The sequence below is a fragment of the Rhinichthys klamathensis genome, unplaced genomic scaffold (assembly GCF_029890125.1).
Source record: "Rhinichthys klamathensis goyatoka isolate OS25496 unplaced genomic scaffold, OSU_Roscu_1.1 h1tg000133l_1, whole genome shotgun sequence".
NCBI lineage: Eukaryota > Metazoa > Chordata > Actinopteri > Cypriniformes > Leuciscidae > Rhinichthys > Rhinichthys klamathensis.
This window is the reverse complement of record NW_026606668.1, coordinates 1290366-1304472: the sequence shown is the minus strand read 5'-3', so window position 1 is coordinate 1304472 and position 14107 is coordinate 1290366. Positions and strand designations below refer to the sequence as shown.

At 36.1% G+C, this 14107-nt stretch overlaps 2 protein-coding genes across 3 annotated transcripts in view; one reads left to right on the top strand and one right to left on the bottom strand.

The window, feature by feature from the left end:
- acsl1a (acyl-CoA synthetase long chain family member 1a) overlaps positions 1-3849 on the top strand; it is a 44710-nt gene extending 40861 nt beyond the window's left edge. For both annotated transcript variants that reach the window (XM_056256797.1, XM_056256798.1), the window contains exons 20-21: positions 1814-1885; positions 2859-3849. In XM_056256797.1, the coding sequence (XP_056112772.1) occupies positions 1814-1885; positions 2859-2999 (213 nt within the window). In that variant the 3' untranslated portion in view covers positions 3000-3849. The remainder of the gene's footprint in view (positions 1-1813; positions 1886-2858) is intronic.
- A 2540-nt stretch (positions 3850-6389) lies between these two features.
- casp3a (caspase 3, apoptosis-related cysteine peptidase a) lies at positions 6390-14107 on the bottom strand. Its single transcript, XM_056256807.1, has 7 exons — positions 13995-14107; positions 13233-13464; positions 12869-13011; positions 11468-11596; positions 11011-11186; positions 10744-10861; positions 6390-7545 (listed from the first exon to the last, which is right to left on the bottom strand). Exons 2-7 carry the CDS (start codon positions 13274-13276, stop codon positions 7316-7318), a joined length of 840 nt encoding a protein of 279 aa, XP_056112782.1. The 5' UTR covers positions 13277-13464; positions 13995-14107; the 3' UTR covers positions 6390-7315.

The following is a 14107-nucleotide window of genomic DNA, read 5'->3' as shown; positions in this document are numbered from 1 at the left end:
GCCTGATAGCGCTCCGGCGTACAGACGTGTCTGCAAAAAAAAAAAAAAAATCTGGTTCGCGTTCGCAGAGGCGCTTTCACTAAACCACACCAGTTAGCCTACTTCTGCCAGTCGCAGACCTGCCAACCTGTACGCATTTTGACCTCAAAGTACGCTGGTACGATTTGTCACTAAACTACGCAAAAACCTGGTGACGCCTCTGTGCACGCGCAGTCCTCAAATCAAGCAACAGCAAAAGAAGCGGAGTTCGACCAATCATAGCGCTGGGTTCATTCCCCAAATAGCAAGCGGGGATGATTGATTTAAGCGAGGACAGTACAGTAGTCACGATACTTCTGACTCCTGAAGGTAAACGGGCTGGGTGGATGTGGAAAGTTGAAGTATTGTATTGAGTTAACTTAATCTGGATTCGATTATCACACGGGAGTGATCGCATGGATTATTTTAAAATACTCCGTCATTCATGGTCACTCAGATAAGAGGAAGAAATCATACAGCCATGCAAATTATAAAATGCTTAAGTATTGATGAACAATAAATCTAAATAAAATAAAACTTACTGATTATGAAAGTGCTGTGATTTGTGGATTAATTTACTGATAAGCGCGAGTCTGCAAACAGGCGTTTATTTATTCATTCTCAGTGTTGAGAAACGTAGCCTGCATGTGTTACGTTATTGTGTTATAATAACTAAAGTACCTAATTATGTTACATAATAATTTTGTATGAAAACTAGCGCGTTACTTATAGATAAGAAGTACCGTTGTATCAGAGCTGCGCAAGCTCTCTCTTTCTCACAAACACAGACCGCGCACACAGAAAGATAAGATAATTGTAAAATGAAAATTGACGGACTGTTTAAATTTTGTTCTTGGTTGTGTTTTTTTTCCTGTCAAAATGTCAGAAAGCATTTTTTATTATTCATCCGTGTTTTTAAAATTCGTTAAATGACGGACGTTTTACTATTTAACACAGCCCTATGTCAGATTCGTCTAACTTCTACTTGATATTCTTTTTAGAATAAGTGATTCGTTTTGCTATTATTGGTCCTGTGACAGGACTCCTGTCTATTCATTGTCAACTGTTTTCTATAAGTATGTTTGTATTGGCTAACGTTTATTCAGCTAATGCGTGTCCTGTTTAAAATGTGCAATGTTCAAATGCAAAGACAGCACGTCACAAATAAAAGCCCTTTTTTCTTTTCTTTTTATCAAGTATCATATTTGGATATTGGAATAACAAGTTAAGTAGAACAAATGTACAAATGTTTTTTTTTTTACTGTTTTCTAGGGGTTTCTTAATTTTAGACTAGTTGACCAGCACACATTATTTTGCAATGCAATATTAATCATGAAAAAAATATATTGCAGTGCAAGTGAAATTTAGGATTTGGGTCGAATTCAAAAAACTTTAGAAGTCAAAACTAGAATTATGAAGATAGGCATGTGTTTGTGTGTGTCTTGCATTCTCAAAAAATAATGACAAAAATATATGACAACAATATAAGACTAGAAGAACAATCGCTCATCCACTCGTCACTTTGTGTCAGAAATTAGCGGAGGATAAACTCGCCCTTACGCATCTGTCCCAGGGAAAAAAGTTCAGGCTCAGGATTTTTTTCTACTATCACCCCTGAGAGATGTATGGAATTCACGAATCATGTACATGGATGATTAGGGTTTGTATTACCTGTACGTTTGATCACACTATTTTATGTCATCGTAATGAATTAGCTGAATTTTGAATGGGCTGTAATATTTGAATGGCCTGTGCCAACCCTGAAGAACTGACGCCTGATATTGTGTTTAAACAGGAACTGAAAAATGCCATCCTAGAGGACATCATTCGGCTAGGGAAAGAAGCCGGACTGAAGTCTTTTGAACAGGTGAATCTAACAAACACAATTCCCGATAACTTCAACTCTGCCACAGTGCCACATATCACATTTTTACACAATCTATCAGTTTTTAAGCGTAATATTTTTTTTTATTGTGAATAAATACTGGTCCAGATATCAAAATACAAAAGTACTTGCGCAAGGGTTTTCAACCAGGGTCTGTGGAACCCCTGTGGTCCGTTAACTTAAAAAAATGGTTTTGAAAATATTCTACATAGCCTATTTCAAAATGTATTTCTAGATATGGAGAATTTATCTGATAATTATTATTTAATTTAATTGTTGATACTTGAAAATTAATTTAATTTAAATTGTAGTGATTTTGTTGCTTTTATACTGCATAAACTACTACTTTTTTTTAGAAATAACATTAACAAACATTATTACATTATGCAAAACTAGTGTTGACCCGATTTTTAAATCAACTTCATTTTATTTTCCGGCAGAATAAAATTAAGTAATAATCTTAAAAATAATGTTAAACTCTCTGTTTGACAATAAGATTTAATTGTAAATGATTATTATTATTATTACTAATAATAACATAATAATTATTAATTATTATTAATAATACGTACTATTGTGTATATTATTATATATAATATAATATACACAATAATATAATAATATAATATACACAATAATACGTATTATTGTGTATATTATATTATTATATATTTTAGATACATATATTTTTTATTAGTAGTAGAAGTATTAATACATTTATTTTTTTTATATATTAGTACTATACTAATATACTATACTATAATATATTGTTAACATTATCTTTATAGAATTATTATTTTAATTATTCATAACTATTAATTATAATAATATTATTTAAGTGACTCATGTTATATTTATATTACTGTGAAATGTAAGCAATTTTATACTAGTTGGTTGAGAGTACAACCCCTGTACAATAATGACTGTGTATTCTTTTATCTAATCTGTGTGTTAGGTGAGAGACATTGCCCTGCACGTGGAGATGTTCTCTGTTCAGAATGGACTCCTCACACCAACTCTGAAAGCAAAGAGATCCGAGCTGAGAAGCCACTTCAGGGAGCAGACTGACCAGCTCTATGCCAAAATCAAAATGTGAACACTGAGAGTGACTGAACTAGAACACCCCAAAACACGCATACTTGCAATGTGTTGATGATTATAAAGGAGGTGCTCCAGTTCTGTCATCTTATTGCATAAGGACCACTGCAGATGTTGATACTCTCGGACTCACTGAAGCCTAATTGAAGTACTTTAGTCATTTCTACCACTTGGAGGTGCCAGCGTCGTCTCTCAAAAGAGGTGAAGTACGGCCCCACCAGCGAAGCACATACCGGACATTTCATGAGCTCTGCTGTTCATCTGTGATGACAATTCAAGAAAACTGGAAGTGAACCACCCCAATGCCTTAGGCCAGTGAATGCCTTGAGTCTAATAATCCAGAACACACGCAAGATCATATAAAACAAAATGAAAGGCTGATACTCGTGTGCCAAAAACGTGCTGACAGGTTTCTGATTTGTAAACCATGTGCAGATATTTTCAACAAAACCTATTTAAAATATAGTGATTCCCAATAAACTTATGTAAATGGATATTCCATTCACAATGCTTATTTAAATGTAGGATCCTTATTGTGTCACAATGATTCTGTTATGATAAACCATGTGTTTGACACAGACTCATATTTCCATATCTGAATAAATGATTTCCACTGAATTTGACAGTAGAATGACATCACAAACTGGTTGTGGTTGATGCTCAGATTCCACTAACAGCCCTTTGAAATCTCGCTCCATCTCAAACGTGCCTCTCTCGTGGAGATTAAAGCTTGTATATAGGTTATCTATTTATGTTTGTACATCTTTTAATGTATTCTGGTTCATGTAAATTGTGCTAAAGTTTATTTGTAGCATGTGGGTGTGAGACAGAAATAAATTGATGGCATTAATAGTGTTTGGGTTTGTTTTCTTTAACTTAGTTCCTATTCATTATTTTGATACAAACCTGTGTCTGTATTTAGAAAGTGTGAGTGTTGCACAATAGAATATTACATTTCCTCATTGGGAATTAGTCATCAAACATCAGTATATTATATTATTGCATCTACAAACCCGATTCCAAAAAAAGTTGGGACACTGTACAAATTGTGAATAAAAACAGAATGCAATGATGTGGGAGTTTAAATTTCAATCTTTTATTCAGAATACAACATAGATGACATATCAAATGTTTAAACTGAGAAAATGTATAATATTAAGGGAACAATAAGTTGATTTTAAATTTCATGGCATCAACACATCTCAAAAAAGTTGGGATAAGGCCATGTCTACCACTGTGTGGCATCCCCTCTTCTTTTTATAACAGTCTGCAAACGTCTGGGGACTGAGGAGACAAGTTGCTCAAGTTTAGGAATAGGAATGTTGTCCCATTCTTGTCTAATACAGGCTTCTAGTTGCTCAACTGTCTTATGTCTTCTTTATCGCATCTTCCTCTTTATGATGCGCCAAATGTTTTCTATGGGTGAAAGATCTGGACTGCAGGCTGGCCATTTCAGTACCCGGATCCTTCTACGCAGCCATGATATTGTAATTGATGCAGTATGTGGTCTGGCATTATCATGTTGGAAAATGCAAGGTCTTCCCTGAAAGAGACGACATCTGAATGGGAGCATATGTTGTTCTAGAACTCGGATATACCTTTCAGCATTGGTGGTGCCTTTCCAGATGTGTAAGCTGCCCATGCCACACGCACTCATGCAACCCCATACCATCAGAGATGCAGGCTTCTGAACTGAGCGCTGATAACAACTTGGGTTGTCCTTGTCCTCTTTAGTCCGGATGACATGGCGTCCCAGTTTTCCAAAATTAACTTCAAATTTTGATTCGTCTGACTACAGAACAGTTTTCCACTTTGCAACAGTCCATTTTAAATTAGCCTCGGCCCAGAGAAAACGCCTGCGCCTCTGGATCCTGTTTAGATATGGCTTCTTTTTTGACCTATAGAGTTTTAGCCGGCAACGGCAAATGGCACAGTGGATTGTGTTCACCGACAATGTTTTCTGGAAGTATTCCTGAGCCCATGTTGTGATTTCCATTACAGTAGCACTCCTGTATGTGATGCAGTGCCGTCTAAGGGCCCAATGATCACGGGCATCCAGTATGGTTTTCTGGCCTTGACCCTTGCACACAGAGATTGTTGCAGATTCTCTGAATCTTTGGATGATATTATGCACTGTAGATGATGATAACTTCAAACTCTTTGCAATTTTTCTCTGAGAAACTCCTTTCTGATATTGCTCTATTTTTCGCAGCATCGGGGGAATTGGTGATCCTCTGCCTAGCTTGACTTCTGAGAGACACTGCCACTCTGATAGGCTATTTTTATACCCAATCATGTTGCCAATTGACCTAATAAGTTGCAAATTGGTCCTCCAGCTGTTCCTTATATGTACATTTAACTTTTCCGGCCTCTTATTGCTACCTGTCCCAACTTTTTTGGAATGTGTAGATCTCATGAAATCCAAAATGAGCCAATATTTGGCATGACATTTCAAAATGTCTCACTTTCAACATTTGATATGCTATCTATATTCTAGTGTGAATAAAATATAAGTTTATGAGATTTGTAAATTATTCCATTCCTTTTTTACTCACAATTTGTACAGTGTCCCAACTTTTTTGGAATCGGGTTTGTATATGCAGGTGTTTGTAGTAATATAATTACTAAAGCATAACTACATTTCTGGTTTACAGACAGTGGGAATGATCTTGCATGAGAGTGAGAAGAGCAATTCATTTTGAGTTAGATTTTTTACATATATGAACATGAAATATTAACACTGCTTTTAAAAAGACAAATATAATGTTTGTGGTTAAAAAAAAATATTTTCTCAATATTTCTTTCATTGGTGCTATTTTATATTAAAAATAATAATAATATGGGGAAAAAAGATTCCATGATTACAATATAAAGTGTAGATAAAGGTCTACTCTATGGCCTGCTACTAAGAGTCCAAGGCAAATGGCTAATTATTTTCATGAATGAAACTGAAAAGACAATGAGGCATATGATTAAATGAATGGATGAGAAACTCCTTTTCTTTAGTTTACGATTCTGTTGTCACTTGCTGTTACCTGCGATTGATACACCTGAACAAACTTTCTAAATGCAAACACCCTTTTTGTAATTAAGGAAACTGGTTTCACTGGCTTTCAGTATCCTACACGCTATAGACACAGGTTGTGAAAACATGTTTTTCTGCTCCCAATCTAAATATTTGAGATTATAATAAGAGCCAACAAACACCCATTATAGATGCAATTGGTCTTTAGACAGACATCTCTATAATTTCCAACCATCAGTCTTTTTTTCTAATTTTTCAATTTCAAAATGTCTTAAAAAATGCCTGCTCAATACTGAATCATTTTGAAACGTCGGTAACACAAACTCTCAGAATCTCAATTAAATATTGACCAATCATCCAGTGCACCACAGAGCTGTTTAATTACATACAGAAACATCATATATTAATGATTGTACAATAAACATGAAACATTTCTTTTCATGTATGCATAATTTGAAATTCATCACGTACACAATGCATGCATGACCTCAACTGAAAGAATTCTTCATGACAGTGTTTTTCTCAGGTCACTGATGCTGACCATTACAACAAAAAGAGTGCATTTATGCACTTACAGTGATGGTTTGGACAGTCGTTTGCCCCACAGACTTGTACACATTTTTCTGGGGTAGTGGACTGGATGTCACTGATACCTTCCAAAGCTTAACTTCACTTAACAAAGTATGTCTGTAAATAATGCATTTATTGTGTCTCCGTGGAAAACTACACATTACATTTCAGAAGTTATCAAAATCTGTCAACATGGCTCAGTGAGAAGCACCAGGAATACTTCTGATTGTGGTTTGCTTTTCACATTAAAACAGGCACACTGGTTTCCCTTCAATTTAGAGGAATCTCACTGTCCATTGCTTTTAACTGATTTAATGCCCACCTATGATTCCCATTCAGTCAAATTAGTGCAATAACACATTAAAGTTTGTCAAAGTCCCTGATTACTGTAAATCTGCCACCTTTTTTTAAATTCATTATTATTATATTTTTTTATTAGAAAACCAGAGGCAAGCGACAATTAAATGGTATATAGTCACAAGATGAAAAAGACCTGAGCACCTAATTTTACCTACAAAACTTTAAATGCCAATTAGACTTGTTAGGAAAAACATCAACAATAACAGTCCTGGGAGAGAAATCCCAAACTATGCATGTTCAGCTAATGCTTCTGGTAAATAAGTGGATCTGAAAAAGAGTTTCCCTGTGTAAAAAGGGTCTTACACTTTTAAACTCAACCCCTAAATCTATATCATATGCCTTAAAGTTCCCTTGTACCTTTAAGGATTGAAGTACATCTCTTTGGTGAGCATTGAGACAATGCAGGGGATTTGTTTCCTAGCGTCAAAGTCAGGCATGTTGGAGGTCGACTCAAAGTCGTACGCTACTTTATTGTTGACCCTGGTCATGATCTGCATGAGCTCAAGTTCTTTGCCATACTTTGCTATCATTTCACAGAGAGACTGAATGAACCATGAACCGCTCATGGTGTTTCTCCAGGAGTAGTAACCTGACAGAGAAAAGAAATACATTAGGAAACATTCAATACATGTAAATTAGGGCTTTCAAAATTAACGCGTTAAGGCGTGTGATTAATGTTTTCAGTTTAACATGTTCAAAATATTTAACGCAATTAATGAAGAATTCGTTTTTTTCCGTCATCCTTTAGCAAGCGTTACATTATATAATCACACCCCTTATTCATGCAAATGCTTTTAAACCATTCAAGCGTGACAAGACAAACTCTGTGAATCTCCTGTATGCGACAAGAGACTCATATGCACAGACTGCCGCTTCATTATGAACAAATTGAACGCTTTATTACGAACAAAAACACACAAAATTATGCCAAAATGCCCGTTTTGTCGAGTATCCTCATAAGCACAGTTGTCAGATCTGTGTCATGTGTGGCAGGTCTTAAAGTGACAGCAGCCTAATAAACCTGCTGCTGTCTGTCATTAATGTTAATCAAAGAACAAAAGAAAAGGAGAAATGTGAAAGACTGAATAACCTTTGTAGCTTTAATAAAACAAATCTATATTTAATTTATAATTTATGCAGAGAAAACAAGTGTTTGATAATTATTCAATTTCAGTAGCCTATTGGCCTATCTTCTACCTGTTTTATCGATTTTGTTTTAAATTTACTCTCTTTATGTGGTTTCTACAATAATTTGGAGATTGAATGTGAAATTATTACAATATAAAAAATAAAAATATACTAAAAACTTTCATGTTAGTTGCAATTAAATCACAATTAATTGATTAATGTGCAGATTAATTAGTAACTTTTTTAATCGATTGACAGCATTAATGTAAATTATCTTCATTTAGATACTACCATTTTGACGCTTCAAAAAGTTCATAAATAGATCGTAAAACTAATTCATATAAATTGAGCGGTTTAGTCCAAATTTTCTGAAGAGACACGATCACTTTATATGATGAACAGATTTAATTTAGGCTTTTATTCACATAAACATTCATCAACTCACACCAGTTATGGTAAACGGAAGCTCAAGCATGTTCGCTTATCATGCGAGAACCAATGAGATTCATTATCAGGTGTCTAGTAGGGATGGCCACAGGTACTCGAGTACTCGTACGTGACAGCGACGATCGATCATGAAAACGATGATCTCCCCCAAATAAAAAAAATCCAATCTCTTTTTCTGATTGGTCATTTGGGGCGATTCCTGAGGTCTGATTCGTTAGACAGCACGCCTTCCAGACCGGCGAAATGAAGTGAAACTGCAGTGATGCTTGGAATCACTTTGATCATGAAATGCAGTTAAGTGCAAGATGTGCAGCGCCAATCTATCCTATACATAGCCTGACATTATAATGAGAACACGATTGTAATAGAATGTTGAACATTCTTTGTGATTTAGTTTTTCAGAGACTAGCACGGTCAAGTTCATGTGCGCATTGGCGTCTTCTTGTGCAGGTGTAAATTGTAAGATTCCTTTTATGTTGTCTATATCTGATTAATCTCAAATAAGAAGCGTTTGGTTGAGTTCAATAACCAGCTAGCAAAACACGGCAGTTTACCGACCATTCATTCACTCTTCAGTTTCAGCTCAAACGGAATGTCCGACATTAGCCTACTGACCAGTGTTTTGCCTGAACGCGTTCAATGAACGATAGTTCATGAACTCGTTCATATTTTGGGCGAACGTGAACTGAACGTACTGAATTACTGCCTGATGAACGTTACGGTGAACGCGTTCATTCTGGTGTCTGTGAACGCACGCTCTCTCAGTTTAACTTCGTTTAATAGGATGCCAGATTTCTATAGAGCCTTCCAGGCGAAAACCTGGCTAAAACACACCGTAAACAGGCCTTAATATGTAGCGAAAAAAAACACCCAATCTGGCAACACCAGCCACCAGTGTCGCACGCACCGCCGCATGCGTCATCAAAACAAAAAGCAGCATGTAGTCGACAAAGCATCGAGGAGGCGTCGTATGATCATTTAAACGAGTTTTATGACAAGGTCGGTGAGGATGGGAAAAATCTTACATTTCTGTGCAAACTTTGCCCGTCGATAAAATAATTGCTGTCTGTGGTTGTATATGGGCTGTGGCAATAATTTTAAAAAAGAAGCTCGCAGCAACATGAAAAAAAGAACTATGAACTAGTTCATTTTTTGAAGTATGAACTATGAACTGAACTAGTTCATTTTAAAATTTGTGAACTGAACTTTGAACTAGTTCATGTAGAAAATTAACTTTCCCAACACTGCTACTGACTATGATTGGGTTATTTGAGACGGTCATTTTCCTTTTAGATAGGCAAAAATCATTGATGATATGTGTGTTATTACGTTCTCAGTGTTATTTTGTTCTAATTTTTTAACAGTAAACGTTTTATTTAACGTTGTTTCTTGTTAGGCTTCGGAAATGCGCAGTGATGACTGTAATCACTTTCTATCATGAAAATTTTAAATTAAGTGCAAGATTTGCAACGCCAATATACATGCCATATTCAGCATTATAATGAGAACAGGATTGTGATAGAATGTTGAAATTCTATGTGCTTTAGTTGACCATGTATCAGCGCAATACACAGGCAAGAGCGCATCCAGAGTTTCCCTTTCAAACCATAGACCAAAAAACAAGTTCACATGCGCATTCGCGTTCTTTTGTGCAGATGCAAGTTGTAATGTTACGTTTATGTTATGTATCTAGGATATCTGATTATTAATCTCATAGGATGTGTCATAGAACGGGCTTCAGTTTACTGGAGATCATTTAATCTTCAGCTTTACCTCAAGGTTTCTTTTTCGATAACATTGATACATCATAATCCAGCAGTTATTTTTTTTCCTATTCATACATTCATGTTTTCATAGACATGTTTTCATGTCATATTTTTATTTGTCAACATTAATTTTCGTCTTAAAATATTTTCATGACGGACACGCCCCATTCCAAAATGGGACAAAATTCCCATCCCTATAACGTCTAGAAGGCACGTTTGTGTGGATCACGTGATTTTTTTTTTTTTTCAACAGACAACATTGGTTCAGCGCAGAGACAGCGTTGTTGTTTAAAAAACTTTTTTGTGCACCTAAATACATTTTACAGTTCGCACACATCTATTTCTAGTCCTTCTAATATGCTGATTTGGTAGTGTAAATTCATCATGTTTGTGAATATTTCATCTGATACTCAGAGGAAACATTTGTGTGCTGTGTGTGTCTGCACCTGGTACTGTAGAGTACGCATAGAGGAAGTCTGCCTCCACAGGGATCCTCACTGGACCATCTGAGCTGCTACTGGCATCAGTCTGCACACCAGGATCCAGCTCTGTACCTCTACAAGCCTAGAGAATTCAAGAGTGGAAAAATAGCACTCTGAGCCATCTCATTATAAACATCAACCCAGAAAACACACACACACACACACACACTCACACACACACACACACACACACACACACACATAAGATGACAGCAGAGATTGAGGATGTACCTGTATGAAGAAAAGTTTAGGCTTCCCCACTAGCGATGGGCAGCGATCTCCTCTGAACAGGCTAGTTAAGGACTTTAGCTCCAGAGAACCATCAGTGCCAAAAAACACCCCGTCGTCTCCATGACTGAGCATCACACACACTAATGATGCACAGCGACTGTGGTCGTCACGGGCGACTGAGAGAACAACAAACAGCCATGTTACAATTGGTTACAATTCAAATTGTATAACAAGTATAATGATCAATTAACATAACATTTGGGTATTGGCAGCTGATTCAAATTAATTTGGTAATTTTTCAGTTATAACATTAACACACTTTTAAATAATTACTTAATGCCCTGATCGCAAGAACAAGAAACCTTGGGATTGATATTGAGGCAGAGAACTGAGAGACAGGATATAAGAATTCATTAAAGGTTTTGTGCAGACTGAGTGTAATATGAATACACCATACCTGTTGTTAAAACCTGCTTAATCTGCATTACTGTCTGGTCATTATAAACTTTCACAGAGTATCCAAGCTTTCGAAACGCATTCATTGCGTTTCCTGCATCTACATCAGTGCCATTGCGTTGGTTCATGCCTGTAGGAGGTGAAGAACAGGTAACCATCACTCTATTACATATAATAGATTTTTTCTTAAGACTAGAGAAGCACAATATATTCATTACGTTATTAATTGATATTAGTGATTCACACTTTCACAGTATGGCCATCAATACTTAATCATTATTACACTGTCAGGCAGAAACCTCGTATCTCCATTTGTCGTCTTTTTTTTTCATAAATCGTTACTATTGGTCACCCTTTATGTCTGTCTGTTGATTATATGTATAAAAACCATATATTTTAGGTTTATTGCAAAATATGCATAAATGATGCACATTCACAGTGCTTTATGGGAGTAGGCGGAGCTAAAGAGCTATTTTGGAGCATGTTGCTTTTTCGACTCTCTGATTGGTGTAATTTGTTGTACAGCATCATAGCTGCACGCAGTTTGAACAGGCTCTGCTTGTTTGCAATGCAAGGGTAAATAAAGAATTGGTTCTTTGACTTTGAAAGTACAGCATTTTCTTTACTTAAGAAACACTATACATATATAAAGGCTAATGTTTTATGTATTTGAGGAGCAGAGAAGAGTGTCTTAGTCTACCATTTGTCATCGAGTCATAGCCAATACTGTCATAAATAGCCTGTGTGTAACACTTCATCTTTAAAAACACAAGATTTTGGCCACATGACAGAAAAAAAACTGAGCGCCCACATAGCTGCAGTAAACTTTATAAGTTTAATATGCATAATATATGCACTTCTTGCCTCTAATGACGGACAAAGTATGCCCGAAATCCACTGGTCAAAAGACTAACTCCATTTGAGCTTGATTTTGGGTAAAATGTCAACAATAAAATGACACATGCAAGTGTCTGACCACATATAAAAGCATTAACTTTGACAGCGCGGTGTTTCATTATTTAAAAAAAACTTTTTTTTTTCCCTTTTCCCGAAGAATAGCGTTTTTGGAAATACAAGGTTTCCAGCTAACAACGATGATAAATACACACACACACACACTACAGGGTAAAAAAAAAAAAAAAAAAAATGTAAGACAGATATTCATTTTGGGTTCGTCTAAAGATTACATTTACATATTCTATTACATATAATACATGTATATTATTTTATTAATTTGGTTTAATGCATGTATAAGCCATAACATTAATAAATAGTCATATAGCCTAGTACAAAATTTGTTCAGTGTTCCGTTCTTAAGTAAATGCATTTCAACAATCATCTGAGTTTGATGAGCATTCAAATTGACAACTTTCACAAAAACAAGACGACTGACAAGTGTTACCTGTCTTGCGATCAAAGTTCTTGTTGTTGATGATGACGCAGTGCCCGATGTTGGGGTAGTTCAGGCTGTATCTGAAGACATGAGACTGACCCTTAGCGTCCACCTGCATGGGCTGCAGTCCAGATGCCACATCTGTACCAGGACTGGACAAACAGCATGAACCAATTAGATGAAACTGTAGCTACTATAAATGGAAGACATATTAAATGAGATTATGCAGATGTTTGTATGGGTCTGTTCTACTGCTTCTATAACACCATGGTAACAAAAAGAAAGAAAGCAATTGTTAGGGAATTTAATACTGTTTTTGAACTGTCAATCACTTCTGAAAGCTGCATAGCAACAGTCGTCAATATCATCTTACTCTGTTGTAGCCTCGCGCCGCGCGTCCACGCAGTCTCCGTTCATCTCCAAACGTTTAACGATCACTCTTAAAGATAAAAAAAAGGTTTCCTCTTCACCAGAGAAGCTGTTATAAGTGTAACTGGAGGCGTACAACGCGTTGTAAAGGGCTCTCAACAGAATGAGCACCGAACCAGCATGCCGGATGTATTTTCTTTGTTGTTTGTTGTCTCGCACGACCAGCCAATGGGAAGCTGATAAGAAGAAAAAAACAGAAATAAGACTTGGGCTAGTGTACTTTATTGAACAATTTATAAATGCAAAATCCAGCGTTTGCAAATATATTAACTAGCAAAGTCAAATACAGTAAATGGCTGTGTTTCAAAACCTAGCGAGCGTCTTCCAGCGTGTTGGGACTGGGAGTGTTCCAAACGTGCAAGTTCATGAAGTGCCCAACAACGAGGTCAAGGTGTGAAGGTTTAAAGACACAGAGAAGGTCAAGTCCCGCTTGCCCTGCAAATGTATTAAAAAATATAATTGAGACATAATTACAGCAAGAATGCCTATTAAATTAAATATTCTAGTACACAAGTAAATCCACGATTTTATTGGAATGCAGAGTCTATTTTAATATGTAACGTAAATACTATTAAAACTAAACATCCGTATGCATGGCATGGGGTTTCTTTGTCTGCTTTTGGGCGTGTAAACGGATAACAAGTAAAGATTGACATAAAAAAACAACCCCTAAAACTTTAATGTCGGAAAAAACAATGGTACTCACCAAAAATTGAAGAATGTCCTGTAATTGACAGCTTGTAATGTACAAGATTCCGACGACAAAGCGGTTACTGTGCATCCAGGAAGTGTGCTCAGGCGACACCTCTAGCTCTCTAG